At 46.4% G+C, this 23,428-nt stretch overlaps 1 protein-coding gene across 4 annotated transcripts in view; it reads left to right on the top strand.

The window, feature by feature from the left end:
* Positions 1-322: 322 nt before the first annotated feature.
* The window catches only part of SH2D4B (SH2 domain containing 4B), an 84,348-nt gene continuing 61,242 nt past the window's right edge, over positions 323-23,428 (top strand). Inside the window, exons 1-2 of one of the 4 annotated variants that reach the window (XM_033433961.2) lie at positions 395-637; positions 2,178-2,564. In XM_033433961.2, the coding sequence (XP_033289852.1) occupies positions 2,381-2,564 (184 nt within the window). In that variant the 5' untranslated portion in view covers positions 395-637; positions 2,178-2,380. Of the gene's footprint in view, positions 2,573-23,428 lie in introns of all 4 variants that reach the window. The other 3 variants (XM_049696989.1, XM_049696988.1, XM_033433962.2) reach the window with 3 other exon arrangements.

Here is a 23,428-nt window from a genome sequence, read left to right on the forward strand (position 1 = left end):
GTTCGTTTGCAGTCGCCGGAAGCTGCCTGGGCAGGAACCGCCGCGGGCTCCTTTGGTCTGCGCGGCTCCCGGGCCGGGGTCCGGGCCCTGGACGGCCATCGTATACCCGCCGCACCGCCGGTCCTCCCGCACCCAGATCCCGGCGCATACCGGCGTGCTCCCGGCGCCCGGCTCTCCCACGTGCTGCCGCTCCCGCTCGGATCGGCCGCCAGGGGGTGCCACAGGCCGGGCTGAGCGGCCTCCTCCGCCGGGGGAGGGCGACGGGCGGGAGGACGCCAGCCCAGAGGTGGCGCCGATCAGGGCCGGGCAGCTCCCACCGGCGCCGGCCCTAGAGCGTCTTTCCGGAAACCGGATCCAGCCCGCGCCCCAGCTGCGCTGCGCGCTCGGCCTCCTGCCCCACTGACCTGGGATTACCAGGGAGCGCTCCGCCGGCTGCGGCACAAAACGGGCAGCTAGCGGGGCCCTTCCCAGCCGGCCGCCACCCACCCTCTCTCAACGGTGTCACTACCGCAAGGATGACACCATCACCGCTCAGCCAGAGGACTGGACCTCACACCCACAGCAGTCGTCCCATCCCTACGGCCCCGTACTGTGCTGTCTCTCCCCTCTTCTTGTAGGCATCTGGTGGACCCAGAAAGTAAGAAGCTGCCCGCGGGAAGCTAGACTCCCTTCGTGCCGTTCGTGCCCTTCCTCCCCTTGTTTCCTCTCTGGACCCCGGGCTCCCACCCAGCCACAGTTAGGACAAGGGAGATTAGAGCTGTGCCGGAGGCTCGGATGGCCTCAGTCTAAGAAGCTGAGCGAGCTGGGACGCCGAGCCCTGAAAGGTCTTCGGTGGGGAGGAGAGAGAAGAGGGCGGGTGGGGTCCAGGGCCACAGCGCTGCATGGCAAGAGCCTCTGTGTGGAGTCTCCAAGGCCTGGGTCACCCGGGGACAAGCCAGCCAGACCTGGGGGAGGGGCAGCCTGGCCCTCCGCACTTTTTGTGACCCCGTGGGATTAACGCTCATCTGAACCCGCTTAATCCTTACTGTTGTGGGTCTACCTTGCCGGAGAAGACTGCCCACTCACACCCGGGTTCCATCAGTTTTGGGTGCCTGATCCACCTTTAGTCCTCATGGGGAGGGAAGGGGACGTGAAGGTCACCAGCCCAACTAGGCCACAGAGCTACAAACCATCAAAAGATTCACAGTACCCAGTGGTTGTCACATTTGAAAGTTGGATGGAGTCCCAGGGTGGGTAGCCATAGGCAAGTTGCTTACCTTCTCTGAACCCCAGTTTGAATACAGGGTCAGCTGGGAGTAGCTCTGAGCAGCTGGTAGGGTGAACTTTGGGTCTCAGCATGAGCAGCGCCTGCCCATCCTCACGGCCAAAGACAGGTGGGCTCCCTCCAAGCAGAAAGCAACATCCTGCTCTGTCCAGGGTGCTTCGCATTCAGGGCATGGAGACGACAGAGAAGACACACTTGCATTCTTTGTTTGTGATCATCTCCGGGTACTTGCAACAACAACAAAAAGATAAGCAACAACAAAAATTGACCCCAAATTGAGGGTTAATCTGTCAGCACACGCATAGCCTTAGAACCTCATTATAGGGAGAAGGCAGAGGATGTCTGCCTCCTTCATGTCCTTGAATTCCATGATCAAGCCCCTCGGGCGGCCCTACGGGTTCTATTTTGCTTTCTTCCTTGGCTGCAACACAGAAAGAAGGAAAGCTCTTTTCTCCTCCAAGGCCGAGTGTTAGAAGCATTACCTCAGTAGCCCAACGTCCTGGAAAAGAGGAAGCTTGGCAATGATGGAGCAGGTAGAGCGAGAGGCCGGGCAGCCTAGAAGCTCCTGGCTGGCTCCTCTGGCCTGTTTGACGTTGGCTCAAAAGACATGGAATTAATAGGCAAAGCTGCCTCCTCCTCCTCCTCTTACCTGTGGAGGAGAGATCGGTTCCCGGTTGGCTGGGGCAGTGTCATTGATATAGCTGGTGTCATCGTTACCTTCCATGAACAGATCACTCGACACCTGCCAGGGCCAGGAAGGGCCGGGCCTGGGTTTTGCCCGCAGAGCTGGAGGCTTTCACTCTCCCATTGTCCCAGAGCCCAGGGGAGGTCAAGACACAGGCTCTGCTGGGATGTGGCTCTTGGTGACCCAGTAGAAGGACTGGACAGCTCCTGTGCTGGATCCCCCTTGCAGGTCCTGGCTGCCTCTTGGCTTCCTGCTGCCTGATCCCTGTGGCTGTCCTGGGCAGAGGAGATGAATTCGTGGCTGGCCGGGAGCTGAGGCCGAGCAATGGTGCTGCACAGAGAAGTGGCTCTGGGAGTGACCCTGGCGTGAGGAGCCAGGGGCGAGGAGCGGCCTGGGGTGTCCCTCCCGGCGTGTGCATCCCAGGTGACACCATGCTGCAGCAGATCCTGCACGACATGTACATCGACCCCGAGCTCCTGGCCGAGCTCAGTGATGTGCAGAAGCACATCCTCTTCTACAAGATGCGAGAGGAGCAGCTGAGACGCTGGAGGGAGCGTGAGGCTTGGGAGGCCCTGGCCCAGTTCGAGGGACTCAGGCCCCCCAAGGTCAAGCGAGGTATGTGGGTACGAGTCACCAAGGGGCTGACCCCTGGCCTCCCGGGAGGTAGAAAAGTTATCGATGTCAGGCTATGTTCTTCTTTGAAATGGGCACTGGTGTGATGAGGGCTGGGGGCTTGAAACCCTTCTTCTGTGAGCATCCCTTCCCATTAGCCTGGGCGTCTATCTTTTGACTAGGTCTGTAGGGCTCCAGGGCTGCACAGGGAACTGCCTGGGGACCCTGATGGCATTGGGGCACGGGGACTTGCTTTGTCTTGTTGTGGAGGGCCCAGGTTCTGGGAAGACACCACTGGGATCTCAGACTGTGCTCAGACCCTGTTGGTGACTGCCTGGTGGGTAGAAGCCATGTTCTTTTTTTTTTTTTTTTTTTTGCGGTACGTGGGCCTCTCACTGTTGTGGCCTCTCCCGTTGCGGAGCACAGGCTCTGGACGCGCAGGCTCAGCGGCCATGGCTCACGGGCCCAGCCGCTCCCGTGTCCCCTGCATCAGCAGGCGGACTCTCAACCACTGTGCCACCAGGGAAGCCCGAGGCCATGTTCTTGAACCTCACCGGTGGCTCCGGACAGAGGGCCAGGGTGCAGCAAAGACACATCGCCCGTCCCTCACTTGCGTGTGCGGCGTAGTGGTTCCAGCACAGTGCCCGTGCCCCTCCTCCCTGTCCTTGTGTGCGAGGATGCTTTGGGTTGTGCTGGAGCCCCAGCGGGCCTCTGGAGAGAGGGTGTCAGGGAATGTCCCGCGCTAAGAGTGACCAACCCCAATGGCGATAGCAACTGCAGACAAGAAGCAAGGGTTCAACCCACGTTTCCGGTGGTTATTCTGCAGTGACGTGCCAGTCAAGGCCGTTGCCGGGGCGCCTGTGAGTGACTGCGCACCTGACGCAGGCAGGCTGCTGAGTTGCTGCGGGACTCAAGGTCCTGCCGGGTAGGGCACTTTACGTGGATGCTGCACTTCACAGTTTGCAAAGCCCATTCATCTCTCTCGTTCACTCCCTACAGCAACCCTCCTCTTGGTCTCCATACTGTTGACCAGAGTGAAGTGCAGACTTGATCTGTTTGTAAGTTTTCAGTCCAGGAAAAAGTCCTGTTTCTGGACTGGACATACAGGCCCCTTGGTGACCTGGCTCCCTCTCTCTACTCCAGGCTCACTGCTAGACAGCGCCTGCCATGTGTCGTAGGCCACTCTGGCACCCATCTGGACACCTTGCTCTAGCCTCTGTCTTTACACATGTGAGTCTTCCCATTGGGAATGTTCTCCCGCCTTCGTCCTCCTGACAAACTCCTTCAGTTCCAGCCCCTGCCTCCTGGAGTCTCTTGGGGATGCTCCTGGCATAGGGAAGTACTTGCTCCTCGGCACATAGGACCCGTCTTTGCCCTAGCACTTGCCACACTGTCAGTGTCATGCATTGTCTGCTCGCCTGGCTCTCCCAGGGGACTCAAAGCCACAGGAGTGAGCACATTCTCCATTCTGTCTTCCATCCTTGGGTTTAGCACAGAGCTGGCACAGGGCGCGGAATCCCCTTTTGAACAGGACACAGTAGGACCCCAAGGAGGGGGAGCTATGCCGTGACTGCGTGTGGCTGGTGCCAAGGGTGGGGCTGCACTGGCAGCTGCATCACTGAAAATGACAGGCTGCCTTTCCTGCCCCACCCGGCCTGAGCCCTGGGGCCTCATGCTGTCTGTCAGGTGGCTCTTCTGCGAAGAGGACAGACGCCTAAAGCTTTAACTGCAAAAATGTTTTTACAGCGATTTGTCACACGTTGACATCTACATTTTCGTGTATAAATTATACATTAAACTCATTCGGGTTTCTGGTGCAGAAGACTCTTTTCCAGATAATTAATTTTCTGATTGATAAAGCATGGATAAGAGGAGGAGTGTGTGTATTCCAGATCAGGACCCCGCTCAGATCTCAGCTCTTTGCTTCAGTCCTGGTGTGGAGCTGGGCAGATGGGGAAGCCCTGAGGGGCAGGCGTGGCCCCAGAGGCTGAAGAGCTTCTTACCGTGGGCCTGGGGTGCACAGTGCCTGCTTCCTGTCCTAGGATCACAATGAAGGGTTGCAACAACCCTCCACCTGGTCTGTGACCTTTAATATTTACCCTGTGCCTGTCCTCACTGAATGCCCCCATAGCCCTGTGACCCCATCTCAGATGAGGAAGCCACTGCTCACAGAGGTGACACAATCCATCCAAAGTCACCTAGCTGCTAAGAATGGAGACGGGATGTACACCCTGTGACTTTGACCTTGGTCCAGTGGCTGATGTTTTTCTACTCATTCACTTCTGAACTTGGGACTTCCATTCGATGGATAATCTATTCATGTGTTCATTTGTTCATTCATTCATTTACTCATTCAGTCCCTTAGCCAACATTACTAAGCGCTGACCTTGGTGAATTGGACAGAGCTTTGGCCCTTGAGTCCGTGGGTAGACAGATCAGATCCCAGGGAACATGCCAACGGGAGTGACAGGAGGGTGGCCTGGGGCAATGCAGCCGCACAGCAGCTCAGGACAGGGTGTGTGGGGACAGACTCCATGGGCTGGATCTTTTCTCTTCCTTCCTTTCACAGGCACTTCCTCCCCAGCTTTTGCCTCCCTCCCTCCAGTCTGTCCTGAAGGAAGCATCTGCTGTGTCCTGATGTGTGTGCCAGCCCCTTGGGATCCCTGAGCACAGCTTACTCGGTTCCGGTCAGACTGGAATGACCTTGCACCTCCTCCTGTCCATCCATCTCCCCAGTCCTGCTTGTCCCCTGAGACCTCTCTGCCACCCTCTCTCTTCTGAGGACACTTCCCAGCTCCTAGCGGGCCTGACCTGAGGGCTTAGCAGGGCAAGGTGCACCCTGTCCCTGAAAACTTCTCTGCTTCTCCTGCAGAGGGTAGGTGTAAACAGTGGTGATAGGGATTATTCCACTTTACAGAACTTCAGGGGTTGTATTGGTCCTGGGACACACATTTGGGGTCCACAGAAGTAAGCTGGGGTGAAAGATGACGGTCGTGGCTGGGCACACGTCACTCCCCTGACCCTGCAGATGTGTCTTTTTGTTTTCACCTTATATTTTGCTGAGAAGCTTCTGGTGTTCTGCCCCGTCATGGAAGATACAGACCCTCAGCTTACATTGTTTTCCCATCTGCCGTCATGGTTGCTCTTTGTCACATTTCTGACAACACTTGAGGTCCAGTGGGAATTTGTGTTGTTTGTTGAGACTCTGGGAAGGCGGTTATCACATTACATTCTCGCTAGATTTAAGCCACGCCCATCCAGCATTACCATGACCTTCAACATCGTTTCCCCTTTTCGTGCCCTTTTGCCACCGCAGGAACCCACACCCTGTGTGAGGAGCTGCAGCCTTTACAACCCTTGGCCCCTTCTGGACTGGCCCAGTTATCCCAGCTTTTTGGGGCTGGAGCTGGGTGTTGCCTGGGACACAGGACCAGGACACATGTGTTCCTACTGCTGTTGTGACCCAGGAAGCTTCCCTGCCTGGTCTTGCTGGCTCCGCTGTGATTGGCAGCCTCTGTCAGTGTTAAATTGGTTCCTCGGTGACCATCTTCTTATCCATCTGGACGTCATCTGCCTGGGAACAAGACCTCTTTCCCCACCCTCCTTCCTGCTTTCTTCTCTAACGTGGCTGACACTGGCCACACCACAAACCAAACCTGCAGCCTCACGGAGGTGCCTTATTCTCACCCTCACAGCCAGCCCCGTGCCTGCCCCAGTCCAGCCAGTGGCGGGCTCTAAGTCCAGCTGTCCAGCCCTCACTGCTTCCATTCCCCACAGCTGGGGTCAAGAGGCACCTCCCACCTGCTAGGCCCGCCTCTCTCTGCCCGCCCAGCCTGTGGCGCTCCAAGCAGCCCTGACCTGGGGCGGGAGGGAGACACCCGATCCAGCATCCTGTCTCGGCTCTCAGCCACTCCCGCTGGGTGTCTGCCCTGGACTGGGTGCCCAGGTGGGCCTGGTCCATGCTCTAATGAAAGCTGTGTGACACAGTCCTTCTCACTGGGCATCTGCCTTCTCTCTGTTTCCTGGGAACCATCCAGTAACCACGGCAACCTTGCCCGCTGGGCCCAGGCCCTCCTAGCCTCGGTGTGTTTCCTTTCCGGGCGTGGGAAGCAGTACTTGCCTGCAGACATTCCCGGTGCACCCATGTTCTCAGTGGTCCCCTGCCTCAGGCTCACGTCCTATGACTTTTCTCCCCAGAGCAGCCAAAGTGTCCTTTTAACACACTGATTAGCTCAGGCATCTCCCTGCCTCCGTGGCTTCCACTGCACTCAAAGAAACACGAATGCTTTTCGGGCGCCTCTGCCTACTTTCCAACCCGATTTCCACCCTTTTGGGTCCCTCTGTGTGGAATGCTCTTTTCCCAAATCCTCATGAGGCTGGGTCCTCCCCCTCATTCGTTTCTCAGTTAAATGTTGAGCTCTTCACTAACTACCTGCTCTCAAGGACCCCACCCCAGTCTCTCTCTCTTACAACATCTGGCCTGATTCCCTTCAAAGCACTTACCACATCTGAAAGTATCGTGTTTTTTGTTGTTGTTTGTTTGCGGTAAGAAAACACAACATAAAATTTACCATTTTAACCATTTTAAAGCGTGCGATCCAGTACATTTAGTACATTCAAAATGTTGTGCAACCACCACCTCTATCATTTCCATCACCCCAAAAGGAAAGCCCGTATCCTTTAAACGGTCCCTCTGCATCCTCTCCTCCCCCAGCGCCTGGCAACCACTGATGTGTTTTCTGTCTCTGTGAATTTGCCTTTGTCGTCGTCACCTTCCTCTTTTCTCATGTATCTGTTTGCCTGTTTATGGTCTGTCTCCTCCGTTAGTCTGCACGTGCCATGACACCATGGCTGCGGCTGCTTTGCCTCCATCCCAGCGTCTGGAACAAGGCTGAGGGATACGGTTGGGGGGCAGCTGTGGGCAGGGAGCTGCTAAGACCGTTGCATGCGTGGTGTGTCAGTGGGGCTTGATAGAAGAGACGGGTATCAAAGGATTTCCCTTTTGAGTAGAAGACTGTGAGCTGCGCAGTGTGACCCCTTCCCTAGACCTTGAAAATCTTCAGTAAAAGTCTAAAAATCCCAGTATACTTGTGTTTTGGGATATATTGTAGAAGCTGAACTACAATCTATAATATGTAAGTAATGGCAATTCTGTCACCTTGTCATTCGTACTTACAACTCATTTCTTTTTCATTTCTTGTTTTAGGATTTTGACTTAGATTTTAGTTTGACCAATGCTACTTTTTTCCTTTGCATCCACTTAGTGTACATTTCCCTGTATCTTTTCTTCCCCCTCACTCCGCCTTTTGATACCATTTTGTTTTAAGGGAGTCTATTGAAACATGTATATTAAATAGCATATGTTAGTTTAGAACTTATTTTAAAGATAGAGTTGAACCCATTTTCTTTACCTTTATCAGGAATGAAACATTATCTACTGAAGATGAGAAACTTAAGGATATTTTAATATCCGTCTCCATGATTTTGTTAGCATAATCAAGAATTAGCATAATCAAGAATTTTAGATTTTTTTGTTTACTTATCTTTCAAGACTTTTTTTATGCCAATGGTGGTTTCATAATCAAATCATAATAACAGTAATTACTTGGACACTAGCTCCACTTTGTATTACTCGTACCCCACATTTTTCCCTCCGAGGGGAAAGTGAGAAACATTTCATTCCCCCTTTGCCCCCTTGTACGAATGCTTTGGCCAACCCAGCAGCACACCCCTTGCTGTTCGGATTCTCAGCACATCACACAGAAGTTATTAAACATCAAGGGAAATCCACATTTGAAGCCGTGTCCTGCACCGTCCCTGTTCTTGCTGTCATATGGTGGTAGGCATGCTGATTTTCTTCAACTCCCTTTGTGAATTTTTCTGTTAGTTCCAACAGTTTTCCAGTAGATCCACTTAGAGGGTGGTGACTGTGTAGGAACATTGGGGAATCAGGGGCATGGATGCCCTGGATTTCTGGACTGTAGCTCTTTGGAGCTGTTGCTCATGGCCCCTTTCCTGGGCACAGTGGAACAGTGCTTCTAGGACAGTGCCATGGGGGAGGGGGCTGGGGAATCTAGCCCCCCTGTTTTCTTACGGTTCCGGATTATCCACCAGTAGTGTCCCATCCCTTCTGTCAAGAAGATGTTTCCTGTCCATATGCAAATATTCAAAGAACAATTCTTTGGGGAGGGAGAATGATCTTTTTCACAGAGTATATGTGATGGGGAGAGAAAAAGAGGTGTCTGGCGGTGCAGGAGGGTGTCCAGAGTCCTGTGCAAGGTAGACAAGAGGTAAAAAGTCCCCTGTGGCATGATAATTGGTAAATTGGGGCTGAGTGTGTGTCCGAGGGACCAGTGAAGGCAACAGATGAGCAATAGGGGTGCTGCCAGCTTCCCAGCGAGAGCCCTGGAGTCAGGCAAGAGGAACGTCATGAGAAGTGTATCTGTGGTGACACCAGGCCATCCAGCTGACCCCAGAGAGGTGTCCTAGTGTCCGTCACCTGTAGATAGGCACTGCAGCTCTCAGGGTGTATGTGGGGGGCAGGCAGATCCTGCTTGCTCTTCCAGACTTCCACACCCGAAGGGATGCTCCATTAGCTCATTTCCTGAGGGGCTCAAGGGTGGGAAATGACAGTGTCACAGATCACTTCTCCACCTTTTGGTTGGGTTGATGCTATTTTCAACATGTCTCTAGCTTGATGGAATAGAAGCAAGTCCCCTGGATTGTCATCTTTGGTCTACTGGGTTGACCTTGGAACATCACCTGTGCAATGGGAATAATAACCCTTCCCCAGCAGTTGTTGGCAGGGTTCAACAAGCTTCTTCAACAAGTGGGAAAGCTCCCGCCACCATGCGGGGCACATAAGAGCCAAGCCACGTCCACCTCCTTCCTTTCCTCACTGGCTCCGTCTGCCTCTGGTGGCAGATGCCCTTGGAATCTGTGCAGCCTCTTCCTGAATGTTCCCATGGGACCCAGACTATGGGCCCAGCTCCACCACTGCTTGGCCAACCTCAGTTTTTCTGGAGTCTCAGGGATGAGGGTGGGGATGGGACTTTTCCCGTGTCTGTCAAATCATTCCTCCTTGTGTGGTTACTTCTTAGGGTAAATTGCAAGAAATTCAGTTTCTCCAGTAAAAGGAGACTCTTGGTTCTTGGGTGCTGATAACCTTTCCTACAGGTGAAGCAAAGATGTGGCATTATGGTGGGTGGGAGGACTAGTCTGTGGGGAATTGCACAGTGTATGGCCTGGGACCACCCTGGTTGTGACTGTGCAGCTGGGTGTGGGACCCCTTAGGGCGTGGAGAGAGGGGCTGGGGCCAGACCACTACCCCCGCCTGGACTCTGAGACCCAGTGTGGGCCTTGCACGCAGTTGGTGCTCTGCCCAGGTGTGTGCAATTGACCTTGAGGGGGAGAGCCCACTTTCTGTCTCCTCAGCCCTGTTTGGCCTCCATATGGTGGACAGAAGGGTGGGGCGGCAGTGCTGGTGAGTGAGGTCCTCCGTGTTACAGTCTCAGCATCGCTGAGGGGCGTCACTCTGCTCCCCTGCAGCTCAGTTCCTTCTTCCGTGAAGAGGGAAGGGCTTTCTGGGTGGCTGTAAGACTGAAGGAGCCACTGTGCAAAGTTCCCATGCTGGCCCTGGCTGGGGGCCTCTGCAGCCCACCAGCTCACTTCCTTTCCTCCCTGCCTTCCCCCAGCCGGCGCTGTTGTTCTGGCCGAGGCAGCTCTGCCAGCATCCACGGCTCCCCGTCTCCAGTGCCAGCATTTGCAGAAGCTGCAAAGCCCCAGACTCACCAGGCAGGCAGTGGGAGGAGCCAGGCAGAAGCTGCCATGAGAGCATGTGGGGCTCTTGGTGCCCAGCAGGTGTGGGTGTCCCCAGGGGTGAGAGTGCAGTTTTCTTGGCTCTGGAGGGAGATCAGCCTTATGTGGAGCCCTTAACTGTCAGCTCTGAGCATCCTGTATCTAGAAGGAGAGAACTGAAGGTGTGGCCTTGTCCAGCTGAAGGCCTTTGGTAGGGGAGCCTGGAGAGGTTCCCAGAGAGAAGGCTCAGGTTCTGGAAGCTAAGGGGGAAGGGCCAGGGCTGCAGGAAGAATGAAGCCTCAGAGCAGCTGCATTCTTTGGAATGAAGGAGAACTCACCCAGATGGAACGCCTTGCCTCCTGTGTGTCTGACCTGTCCTGGGCCCTTTAAGTGCCTGTTTATCCCACCCCCTTAGGGACCTGAGGTTGGGTCCTTTGTATTTCATGAAATCTAAGATGCCATAGCTTGAAAGACACACTATTTTTATATATTACTAAGAAAGCTGTAAATTAAACCATGATACACCATTGTTTGTAAGATACCTCCTGGTTTCAGAAATGTTAAGGTGTGTGTCTTCAAATTAATGAAATATGTTATTATCTCCATTTGAGTCGAGGTGGAGTTAGAATCGGGTCCGGGCCTGCTGGGGCTCCAGTTCCCCCCACTGCAGTGCACACATCTTCCTCCTCCTCACAGCTGCTCCCATGGTGAAATGACATATTCCAGGTGATTAAAGACCAGTGCAGAAAAAGCAAAAACAAAATCATAGAAGTAATCAAAGAAAATATGAGAGAATAGTGGGGAGAGCGAAGGTGTTCTTAAAATAAGAAACAGCAATAAAAATAAAAGGAAAAATAAAGATAAATATGACTAGATTTTAAAAATCTTCTTGATAAAAGACACCGAACAGAGTTTAAAAAGAGAACAAAGCAGGAGGTAAATGAGAGAAAAATATCTGCAACATTTATAACAGGCAAAGGACTTGTATCCAGAGAATAAAGAACCTTCCTAAGTCAGTTAGCAGAAGACAAACAGTAGAAAAGTGGGGAATAGACATGAACAAGCCATTCACAGGAGTGCAACTTCGAGTCACAATGACCATGTGGAAAGGTGTTCATCCTCACTAGTGAACTATCAGTACATCACTGCAAATTAAAACAATAATACTAGCAAAAGTTAAAGAAGTTTGCTAGTAGTAATGTTGATGGGGATCCAGAGAAAGAGATACTCTCTCTCCTGCATGGCTTTGGAGGGACAGGTTTTCTGCAGGTTCCCGAGGAGCTTGGGCCCACGGGGATGGGGTTCTCCTGTCCCTGCAACTTTCTCCCGGCTGCTGCCAAAAGCCCATGGGCTGTGTATTATTTTTTTTAATTTTTATTGGAGTATGGATGGTTTACAATGTTGTGTTAGTTTCAGGTGTGCAGCAAAGTGAATCAGTTACACTTATATCCACTCTTTTTTAGATTCTTTTCCCATATAGGTCATCACAGAGTATTGAGTAGAGTTCCCTGTGCTATGCAGTAGGTCCTTATTAGTTATCTATTTTATATATAGTAGTGTGTATATGTCAATCCCAATCTCCCAGTTTATTCCTCTCCCCCTTTCCCCCCTGGTAACCATAAGTTTGTTTTCTACAGCCCATGGGCTCTTTAAACAGATGGAGTTTTGCTCAGCTCTGGCTGGAGGGAAACCCTTCTCCTGCCTGTTGCAAGGCCCCAGCTGGGGATACTGGGCTGAGCTGCCCAGGTGTAATTTCCTCCTCTTGCTTCAGGGGTGATCATGTCTGCCACCTCCCTCCTTCCCTAACTGTCCACCTCACTGCTTCCCTTTGCACCTGGAGGTCAGCAGGGGCAGTTTCTGAGAAAGGCCACCAGCTGGTTATCTCCTGACTCCCTGTAACCTGACGCCAGGTCTCAGCCCCACTCAGGGGAGCTGGGCTGAAGCAGCAGGTTGCAGGCGGCTGCCTGCCCCTCTGTTATCTCTCCCAGTGGCTAGTAGCATCGCTGCTTTCAAGGTTTTTCTCACGTAAAAACTAGCAAAGCTTCCTAGGATTCTTGCATTTGGAACCAGATTTTGCATTCAACTTTGGGGTTTAAATTCTTTGGGTACATTTCCACACCTGTTTCCCTCATGTCCTTTCAAAATGACAGGACCTCAGGGAGCATTTATTTTTATCCTATCATTCACAGATGTGCTTATTGTCTGGCCACCACAGTTGGGTTCTCAATACATACCATAACTGATTTCAAACATTTGAAATTGAATGGCTGAGAATGTAGTCAACCTTGTTTCTGTGTGCACTTGATAAAGAAAGTATTCTGCTGTAGTGCGGAGTGTTCTATAGATGTCAGTTATGTTAAGTTGGTCAATATGTTATTTAGACCCCTATACCCTAACTGATTTTTTCCCTATAAATTACCTTATCATATAAATTACCAGGAGAGTTTTTGTTGTCACAAACAGCTTTATTGAGATATAATTCATATACCATACAAGTCACCCATTTAAAGTGTACACAAGTCACCCATTTAATGTGTACAACTAAATGGTTTTTAATATATTCACAGAGATGTGCAGCCATCACCAGTCAATTTTGGAATATTTTCATCACCTCAAGAAAACCCATACACCTTAACTAGTACCTGCCAGACCCCTTTCCCCCTGCTCCAGCCCTTAGCGACCACTAATCTACTTTTTTTTTTTTTCCTGCACTGGGTCTTCATTGCTTCGAGTGGGCTTTCTCTAGTTGCGTCAAGCGAGGGCTACTCTTTGTTGCGATGCGCGAGCTTCTCATTATGGTGGCTTCTCTTGTTGCGGAGCACGGGCTGTAGGTGTGCGGGCTTCAGTAGTTGTGGCACGCAGGTTTCAGTAGCTGTGGCACGCAGGCTTAGTTGCTCCGTGGCATATGGGATCTTCCTGGACCAGGGATCGAACCCATGTCCCCTGCATTGGCAGATGGATTCTTAACCACTGCACCACCAGGGAAGTCCACTGCTAATCTACTTTATGTCTCTATGGATTTCCCTCTTCTGGACTTTCATATGAGTGGAATAATAAAGTATTGGACTTTTGTGGCTGGCTTCTTACACTTAGCATAATGTTTTCAAGGTCCATCCACAATGTAGCATGTATCAGTATCATTCTTTTTTTATGGCCAAATAATATTCCATTATATGGATGTACCACATTTTCTTTGTCCATTTATCTCTTAATGGACATTTGGGTTGTTTTCACTTTTGGCTATTATGAATAATGCTTCTATAAACATTCACGTACAAGTTTTTGTGTGGATGTATGTGTTCATTTCTATTGGGTGCGTACCTACGAGTGGCATTGCTGGATCATTTGATAACTTTATGTTTAATAACTTGAAGAATTGGCAGATTGTTTTCCAAAGCAGTCGCACCATTTTACCTTCCCACCAGCAGCGTATGAGAGGTCCAATTTCTCCACATTCTCACCAGTACTTGTTATTATCTATGTTTTTGGTTAAATCCATCCTGGGAGATGTGAAGTGTTATGTCATTGTGGTTTTGATTTGCATTTCGCTGATGAGTAAAGATTTTGAGCATCTTTTCTTGTGCTTATTGGACATCTATATATCTTCTTTGGAGAAATGTATATTTAGATCCTTTGCCCATTTTTAGACCGAGTTGTCTTTTTATTATTGAGCTGTAAGAATTTTTATACACTCCGGGCACAAGTTCCTTATCAGATATATGATCTGTAAATATTTACTCCCACTCTTTGGATTGCCCTTTTACTTTCTTGATGGCATCCTTTGAAACACAAAAGTTTTAAATTTCAAATTTTGATGAAGTCCAAATTGTATTGATATATATTTTCTTTGTTGTTTGTGCTTTTGGTATCATATCTAAGAAACCATTGTCTAATTTAAGGTCATGAAGATTTATACCTATATCTATATTTTCAAATTTATTAACACAGAATAGCACATGATATTCTCTTTTAATCAGTTCTTGTTTTACATTGTCTTCTTATTCCTAACGCCATATATATTATATATACTGTAAACACATTCCATATATATATAAACATATATATGGCATATATATGACATATAACATATATATATGTTTTAACTTAATTTAAGCATGCTAGGTGGTTTCTTACTTTATTACATTTTTCAAAGAACAAATGTTTGGTTGTATTTATAATGTATACGCTTTGCATTCACTAATATTAGTTTTTTCATTAATTATTTTCTCCTGCTTTTATTTTATTGTTCTTCTTTTTATGTCTTAGATTGAGAACTTAGTTTATTCATGTTACATCTTTTTAAAAAATTTTATTTCATATTTTAAAAAATATTTATTTATTTTATTTGGCTGTGCCGGGTCTTAGTCACAGCATGCATGCAGGATCTAGTTCCCTGACCAGGGATCGAACCCGGGCCCCCTGCATTGGGAGTGCGGAGTCTTAACCACTGGACTACCAGGGAAGTCCCACATCTTTTTTTAAAAATAAAGCTTATAAAATTTCTCATTATAAAATATTTAAACATATAGGTAAAATGGAAAATAATATAATAAGTACTTATGGACCCATAATGTCTTTATTAAGTGTTAACTTAGTGCCTTCTTTGTTTTTATTTAAGTACGTCATATACAGTTGAGACCCACTTTAATGCCTTTCTAAAATTTCACTCCCCATCTCCTTCCCCATATGCAAGCCTATTATAAATTCAACATGTATCATCCTTATATCTTTTCCATACTTTAATATATATTTTGTAAGCAATATGTTGCTTAATCATTATATGAATGACATTATACTGTATGCAATCTGAATTTTACTTAATTTATTGGTTCTGCATTTTTTAAGGAGATATGTTTGTGTTGTTCAAACCTATTTATTTTTCTTGCTATAGAGTACTGCATTATAAGAACATACTATAATTTATTTATCTGTTTTCCTTGATTAGTCATTTATGTTGTTCCTGATTTTTAATATTTTGGACAATGTTTCCATGAACCTTCTTGTTCAGGTTTCTCTGGGCAACGTGTGTACTTGGAAGTGCTATTCCTTGGTAATAATGAATAGCATGTTCAACTTTACTAAATATTTGCCAAATATCTTCAAAGTGGTTGTATCAGTGCCTTCAGCCATCAACAATTTATAAGAATTATCATTGCTCCATATCCTTTTCAACAATCAGAATTTGTCATCACACTTTTTTATTCTTTCCAGTCTTGTAGGAGTGAAATGACTGTATTTTTTCATCATCATACACTCACAGTAAAATTAATGATGGTTTCACTCCTTGATGAAACAGTAAACCTTATTCATTTTATTGTATGACAAAATGGAAGGATGCATAAAGCATTTCTGAAGTATGATGGGTGTCTTGAGGAAAGGCACTGTGTGATTTTTTGAGTTATGTGCTGAACTAGCCTCTTTACTCATGGAATGCCATTTTTACTTGAAAGAAGACTGACAAACTATGTCTTTTTTCAGACTTGGGTATTTGCAGATAAATAAAGTGAATCTGTCACTTCAAGGAAAACAATGGATAAAATTTATTCCAGTGATAAAATTCCAGGTTTCAAGCAAAAATCAGAATTTTTGGAAAACTTGTATCAGCTACAATGAACTTATTAGATTCCCAATACATAAAGGCTTTTCTCTGAGTTTCATAATAATATTAACAAACAGTTTTATGATATTGTATGATATTGTATATTTTATTTTATAAAATAAAATACCTATTTTATTTTACAATATCATAAATTTGGAAGATCTGCTTGATTCAGTGAACCAATATTTTCCAAGGACCAATGAGGAATGTTGCAAAATCACACATGAGTAAAAGATCCATTCAAAGTGCAAAATAAACCAATGGGTTTTAATTTTTTTTTTTTTTTTTTTGTGGTACGTGGGCCTCTCACTGTTGTGGCCTCTCCCGTTGCGGAGCACAGGCTCCGGACGCGCAGGCTCAGCGGCCATGGCTCACAGGCCTAGCCGCTCCGCGGCATGTGGGATCTTCCCGGACCCGGGCACGAACCCGTGTCCCCTGCATCGGCAGGCGGACTCTCAACCACTGCGCCACCAGGGAAGCCCCTGGGTTTTAATTTTATTTTGCTTAAAAATCTTTAAACTTTTTATTTTGAAGTAACTTTTTTTTTAGGCCACGCCCTGTGGCATGTGAGATCTTAGTTCCTCGACCAGGGTTTGAACCCACGTCTCCTTCAGTGGAAATACGGAGTCGTAACCATTGGACCGCCAGGGAAGTCCCAAGTTGCTATTATTTTAAGTAAATATATATTAAAAATTTTCTCAGTTTTAATTTTGAATATGGTAAATATTGATAGATATAACCCACATAAACAAAAATTCTTTGAGATACTCAATATTTTTAAAGAATATAAAGGGGTCTTGAGAGCAAATTATTTGATAACAGATGCTTTAAAGGATACACTGTATGCAATGAGTTAGCTTTTCTACAATGCATCTAGACTAGTACTATCTATATTCCATTCTTGGGAGAACTAAGAAAAAAAAATGACCATTCAAATTATGTTTTATAGGGCTTATTTCTCTCACAGGACCCTAGTAGAGAAAGATTGTTCTAGACATTAATAAGTTAATACATGTAAAATATGTTGACCCATGATTAGCAGATAAGCCTTCTGTATATGTTAGCTGTTACTATTGCTTTTATTAATTGGTGCAATCGTTTGACAGTTATGTGTATTCAAGTATCTTCTCTCAGTTGGTGACTTGATTTTTAATTGTCTTTATGGCATTTTTTGTGTGTAGAAATGTTAAGCTTTAATCTGTATTCAAATATATCAACATTGTCTCTCATAGTTTATTTTTTTATGTCTCATAGAAGAAATTCTTCCCTTCCCCAAAGTAATAATGATATGCATTTATATTTTCCTCTAAGAGTTTCCAAGCGTCCAAATGTTCCTTTTCACAGACTCATAAAACCACCTTTGTCAAGGTCATTGGTGACTTCCATGTTGTTGAATCCAATGGTCAATTCTCAAGTCTTCATCCCAATGACCCATCAGTAGCCTTTGACACAGTTGACCTCCCTTTAATTCCTGAAATTCTTTCTCCACTTGGCTTCTGGGATACTGCTGTCTTTCGGTTGTTCTCCTGCCTCGCAGGCTTCTTTGTCCTCATCTCCTTGGGGGTCCTCCTCCTATCTAGGTGTTGGAGTGTGCTGGGCTTCAGTCCTTCGACCTCTCCTGTTGTCTGTCTACACTCACTCTCTACCTGCTCTCGTCCAGTTTTGTGGCTTTAAATATCTACACACTGATGCCTTCAAAAAATTATATTTTAGTTCCAGCCTCTCCTCTGAAGTCTGCTTTATTCAACTGCCTATTGGATGTCTAATAGACGTCTCAAACTTAATTTAGCCCAAACAGAAATGTTGATTTATCCAAGCAGTTTCTTTCATGTTACTCTTTTCAGTAATATGACCATCCATTCCATTGCTTAAGCTGAAAAGTTAGAGTTTTCTTGCTCTTTTTCTTTCACAACTCATATCCAAAATTTAAGCAAATATTGCTTTTTACTTCAAAACTATGTTGAATAAGAGTGGTGAGAGTGGGCAACCTTGTCTTGTTCCTGATCTTAGTGGAAATGCTTTCAGTTTTTCACCATTGAGGACGATGTTGGCCATGGGTTTGTCATATATGGCCTTTATTATGTTGAGGAAAGTTCCCTCTATGCCTACTTTCTGCAGGGTTTTTATCATAAATGGGTGTTGAATTTTGTCGAAAGCTTTCTCTGCATCTATTCAGATGATCATATGGTTTTCTCCTTCAATTTATTAATATGGTTTATCACATTGATTGTTTTGCGTATATTGAAGAATCTTTGCATTCCTGGAATAAACCCCACTTGATCATGGGGTATGATCCTTTTAATGTGCTGTTGGATTCTGTTTGCTAGTATTTTGTTGAGGATTTTTGCATCTATGTTCATCAGTGATATTGGCCTGGAGTTTTCTTTCTTTGCAACATCCTTGTCTGGTTTTGGTATCAAGGTGATGGTGGCCTCGTAGAATGTGTTTGGGAGTGTTCCTCCCTCTGCTATATTTTGGAAGAGTTTGAGAAGGATAGGTGTTAGCTCTTCTCTAAATGTTTGATAGAATTCACCTGTGAAGCCATCTGGTCCTGGGCTTTTGTTTGTTGGAAGATTTTTAACCACAGTTTCAATTTCAGTGCTTGTGATTGGTCTGTTCATATTTTCTATTTCTTCCTGATTCAGTCTTGGCATGTTGTGCATTTCTAAGAATTTGTCCATTTCTTCCAGGTTGTCCATTTTATTGTCATAGAGTTGCTTGTAGTAATCTCTGATGATCTTTTGTATTTCTGCAGTGTCAGTTGTTACTTCTCCTTTTTCCTTTCTAATTCTATTGATTTGAGTCTTCTCCCTTTTTTTCTTGATGAGTCTGGCTAATGGTTTATCAATTTTGTTTATCTTCTCAAAGAACCAGCTTTTAGTTTTATTGATCTTTGCTATCATTTCCTTCATTTCTTTTTCATTTATTTCTGATCTGATTTGTATGATTTCTTTCCTTCTGCTAACTTTGGGGTTTTTTTGTTCTTTTTTCTCTAATTGCTTTAGGTGCAAGGTTAGGTTGTTTATTCGAGAGGTTTCCTGTTTATTAAGGTAGGATTTTATTGCTATAAACTTCCCTCTTAGAACTGCTTTTGCTGCCTCCCATAGATTCTGGGTCGTTGTGGCTCCATTGTCATTTGTTTCTAGGTATTTTTTTGATTTCCTCTTTGATTTCTTCAGTGATCACTTCGTTATTAAGTAGTGTATTGTTTAGCCTCCATGTGTTTGTATTTTTTACAGATCTTTTCCTGTAATTGATATCTAGTCTCATAGCGTTGTGGTCGGAAAAGATATTTGAAACAATTTCAATTTTCTTAAATTTACCAAGGCTTGACTTGTGACCCAAGATATGATCTATCCTGGAGAATGTTCCATGAGCACTTGAGAAAAATGTGTATTCTGTTGTTTTTGGATGGAATGTCCTATAAATATCAATTAAGTCCACCTTGTTTAATGTATCATTTAAAGCTTGTGTTTCCTTATTTATTTTCATTTTGGATGATCTGTCCATTGGTGAAAGTGGGGTGTTAAAGTCCCCTACTATGAATGTATTACTGTCAATTTCCCCTTTTATGGCTGTTAGTATTTGCCTTATGTATTGAGGTGCTCCTATGTTGGGTGCATAAATATTTACAATTGTTATATCTTCCTCTTGGATCGATACCTTGATCATTATGTAGTGTACTTCTCTGTCTCTTCTAATAGTCTTTATTTTAAAGTCTATTTTGTCTGATATGAGAATTGCTACTCCAGCTTTCTTTTGGTTTCCATTTGCATGAAATATCTCTTTCCATCCCCTTACTTTCAGTCTGTATGTGTCTCTAGGTCTGAAGTGGGTCTCTTGTAGACAGCAAATATATGGGTCTTCTTTTTGTATCCATTCAGCCAATCTGTGTCTTTTGGTGGGAGCATTTAGTCCATTTACATTTAAGGTAATTATCGATATGTATGTTCCTATTACCATTTTCTTAATTATTTTGGGTTCGTTATTGTAGGTCTTTTCCTTCTCTTGTTTTTCTTGCCTAGAGAAGTTCCTTTAGCAGTTGTTGTAGAGCTGGTTTGGTGGTGCTGAATTCTCTCAGCTTTTGCTTGTCTGTAAAGGTTTTAATTTCTCCATCAAATCTGAATGAGATCCTTGCTGGGTAGAGTAATCTTGGTTGCAGGTTTTTCTCCTTCATCACTTTAAATATGTCCTGCCAGTCCCTTCTGGCTTGTAGAGTTTCTGCTGAAAGATCAGCTGTTAACCTTATGGGGATTCCCTTGTATGTTATTTGTTGTTTTTCCCTTGCTGCTTTTAATATGTTTTCTTTGTATTTAATTTTTGACAGTTTGATTAATATGTGTCTTGGTGTATTTCTCCTTGGATTTATACTGTATGGGACTCTCTGTGCTTCCTGGACTTGATTAAGTATTTCCTTTCCCATATTAGGGAAGTTTTCAACTATAATCTCTTCAAATATTTTCTCAGTCCCTTTCTTTTTCTCTTCTTCTTCTGGAACCCCTATAATTCGAATGTTGGTGCGTTTAATGTTGTCCCAGAGGTCTCTGAGACTGTCCTCAGTTCTTTTCATTCTTTTTTCTTTATTTTGCTCTGCAGTAGTTATTTCCACTATTTTATCTTCCAGGTCACTTATCCGTTCTTCTGCCTCAGTTATTCTGCTATTGATCCCTTCTAGAGTATTTTTAATCTCATTTATTGTGTTGTTCATCGTTGCTTGTTTCATCTTTAGTTCTTCTAGGTCCTTGTTAAATGTTTCTTGCATTTTGTCCATTCTATTTCCAAGATTTTGGATCATCTTTACTATCATTATTCTGAATTCTTTTTCAGGTAGACTGCCTATTTCCTCTTCATTTGTTAGGTCTGGTGGGTTTTTATCTTGCTCCTTCATCTGCTGCGTGTTTTTCTGTCTTCTCATTTTGCTTATCTTACTGTGTTTGGAGTCTCCTTTTTGCAGGCTGCAGGTTTGTAGTTCCCATTGTTTTTGGTGTCTGTTCCCAGTGGCTAAGGTTGGTTCAGTGGGTTGTGTAGGCTTCCTGGTGGAGGGGACTAGTGCCTGTGTTGTGGTGGATGAGGCTGGATCTTGTCTTTCTGGTGGGCAGGTCCACATCTGCTGGTGTGTTTTGGGGTGTCTGTGGACTTATGATTTTAGGCAGCCTCTCTGCTAATGGGTGGTGTTGTGTTCCTGTCTTGCTCGTTGCTTGGCATAGGATGTCCAGTACTGTAGCTTTCTGGTTGTTGCGTGAAGCTGGCTGCTGGTATTGAGATGGAGATCTCTGGGAGATTTTCACCGTTTGATATTATGTGGAGCTGGGAGGTCTCTTGTGGACCAGTGTCCTGAAGTTGGCTCTCCCACCTCAGAGACACAGCACTGACTCCTGGCTACAGCACCAAGAGCCTTTCATCCACACGGCTCAGAATAAAAGGGAGAAAAAGTAGAAAGATTTAGTAGAAGTAGAAAGAAAGAAAGAAGGAAGGGAGGGAGGGAGGGAAGGAGGGAGGGAGGAAGGGAGGAAGGAAGGAAGGAAGGAGGGAAGGAAGGAAAAAAGAAAGAAAGAAAGAAGATAAAGTAAAATAAAATAAAGTAAGATAAAATATAATAAAGTTATTAAAATAAAAAAATAATTATTAAGAAAAAAAAACGGACGGATAGAACCCTAGGACAAATGGTGGAAGCAAAGCTATACAGACAAAATCTCACACAGAAGCATACACATACACACTCACAAAAAGAGGAAAAGGGGAAAAAATCATAAATCTTGCTCTCAAAGTCCACCTCCTCAATTTGGGATGATTGGTTGTCTATTCAGGTATTCCACAGATGCAGGTACATCAGGTTGATTGTGGAGCTTTAATCCGCTGCTCCTGAGGCTGCTGGGAGAGATTTCCCTTTCTCTTCTTTGTTCTCACAGCTCCCAGGGCCTCAGCTTTGGATTTGGCCCCGCCTCTGCGTGTAGGTCGCCGGAGGGCGTCTGTTCTTCGCTCGGACAGGACGGGGTTAAAGGAGCCGCTGATTCAGGGGCTCTGGCTCACTCAGGCAGGGGGGGTGGGGGGGGGAGAGGGAGGGGCACGGAGGGCGGGGAAAGCCTGCGGCAGCAGAGGCCGTCGTGACGTTGCACCAGCCTGAGGCGCGCCGTGCGTTCTCCCATTCTCCCAAGTTGTCCCTGGATCCCGGGACCCTGGCAGTGGCGGGCTGCACAGGCTCCCTGGAAGGGGGGTGTGGATAGTGACCTGTGCTCACACTCAGGCTTCTTGGTGGCGGCAGCAGCAGCAGCCTTAGCGTCTCATGCCCGTCTCTGGGGTCCGCGCTTTTAGGCGCGGCTCGCGCCCGTCTCTGGAGCTCCGTGAAGCAGCGCTCTTAATCCCCTCTCTTCGCGCACCAGGAAACAAAGAGGGAAGAAAAAGCCTTTTGCCTCTTCGGCAGGTCCAGACTTTTCCCCGGACTCCCTCCCAGCTAGCCGTGGTGCACTAACCCCCTGCAGGCTGTGTTCACGCCGCCAACCCCAGTCCTCTCCCGGCGCTCCGACCGAAGCCGGAGCCTCAGCTCGCAGCCCCTCCCGCCCCGGCGGGTGAGTAGACAAGCCTCTCGGGCTGGTGAGTGCCGGTAGGCCCTGATCCTCTGTGCGCGAATCTCTCCCCGCTTTGCCCTCCGCACCCGTTGCTGTGCACTCCTCCGCGGCTTCGAAGCTCCCCCCTCCGCCTCCCGCAGTCTCCGCCCGCGAAGGGGCTTCCTAGTGTGTGGAAACTTTTCCTCCTTCACAGCTCCCTCCCGCTGGTGCAGGACCCGTCCCTATTCTTTTGTCTCTGTTTTTTCCTTTTTTCTTTTGCCCTACCCAGGTACGTGGGGAGTGTCTTGCCTTTTGGGAGGTCTGAGGTCTTCTGCCAGTGTTCAGTAGGTGTTCTGTAGGGGTTGTTCCACGTGTAGATGTATTTCTGGTGTATCTGTGGGGAGGAAGGTGATCTCCGCGTCTTACTCTTCCGCCATCTTCCCGGAAGCCCTCTAGGAGATATTTTCTTGATGGCTATTTTACTCCATTGATTTCTAAGTTTTGTATTATTATTTGAGGATGCGGTCTATAAAATTTTCTCATAATTGCAAGATCAGAAGAAGAAAAGTATATTGTCAATGTTTAAGGAGTAAAGTTCTGTAGTTCTTAAGTAAAATTTGTTGACTATATTATTCAAATCCTCTATATTATTAATTTTAAAAATCTATTTGGTCTACCAGCCTCGTAAATAAATATAGCGAAACTCTCCACCATGAGTATATATACATTTTGAAATTCTCATTGTGTTGTTAGGAGTTTTTGTTTTATGCAGTTGTCTGCTATGTTGTTTGTTGTATAAAGTTTTATAACTGTTATGTCTTCTTTGTGGGTTGCCTCTTTTATAATTACGTAATATACTTTTTTGTCTTGTCTAACACATTTGTCCTTGAATTTACTTTGTCTGACATTGCCACTTCTGCTTTCTT

This window comes from Orcinus orca, chromosome 14 (genome assembly GCF_937001465.1).
Source record: "Orcinus orca chromosome 14, mOrcOrc1.1, whole genome shotgun sequence".
Classification (NCBI taxonomy): Eukaryota; Metazoa; Chordata; class Mammalia; order Artiodactyla; family Delphinidae; genus Orcinus; species Orcinus orca.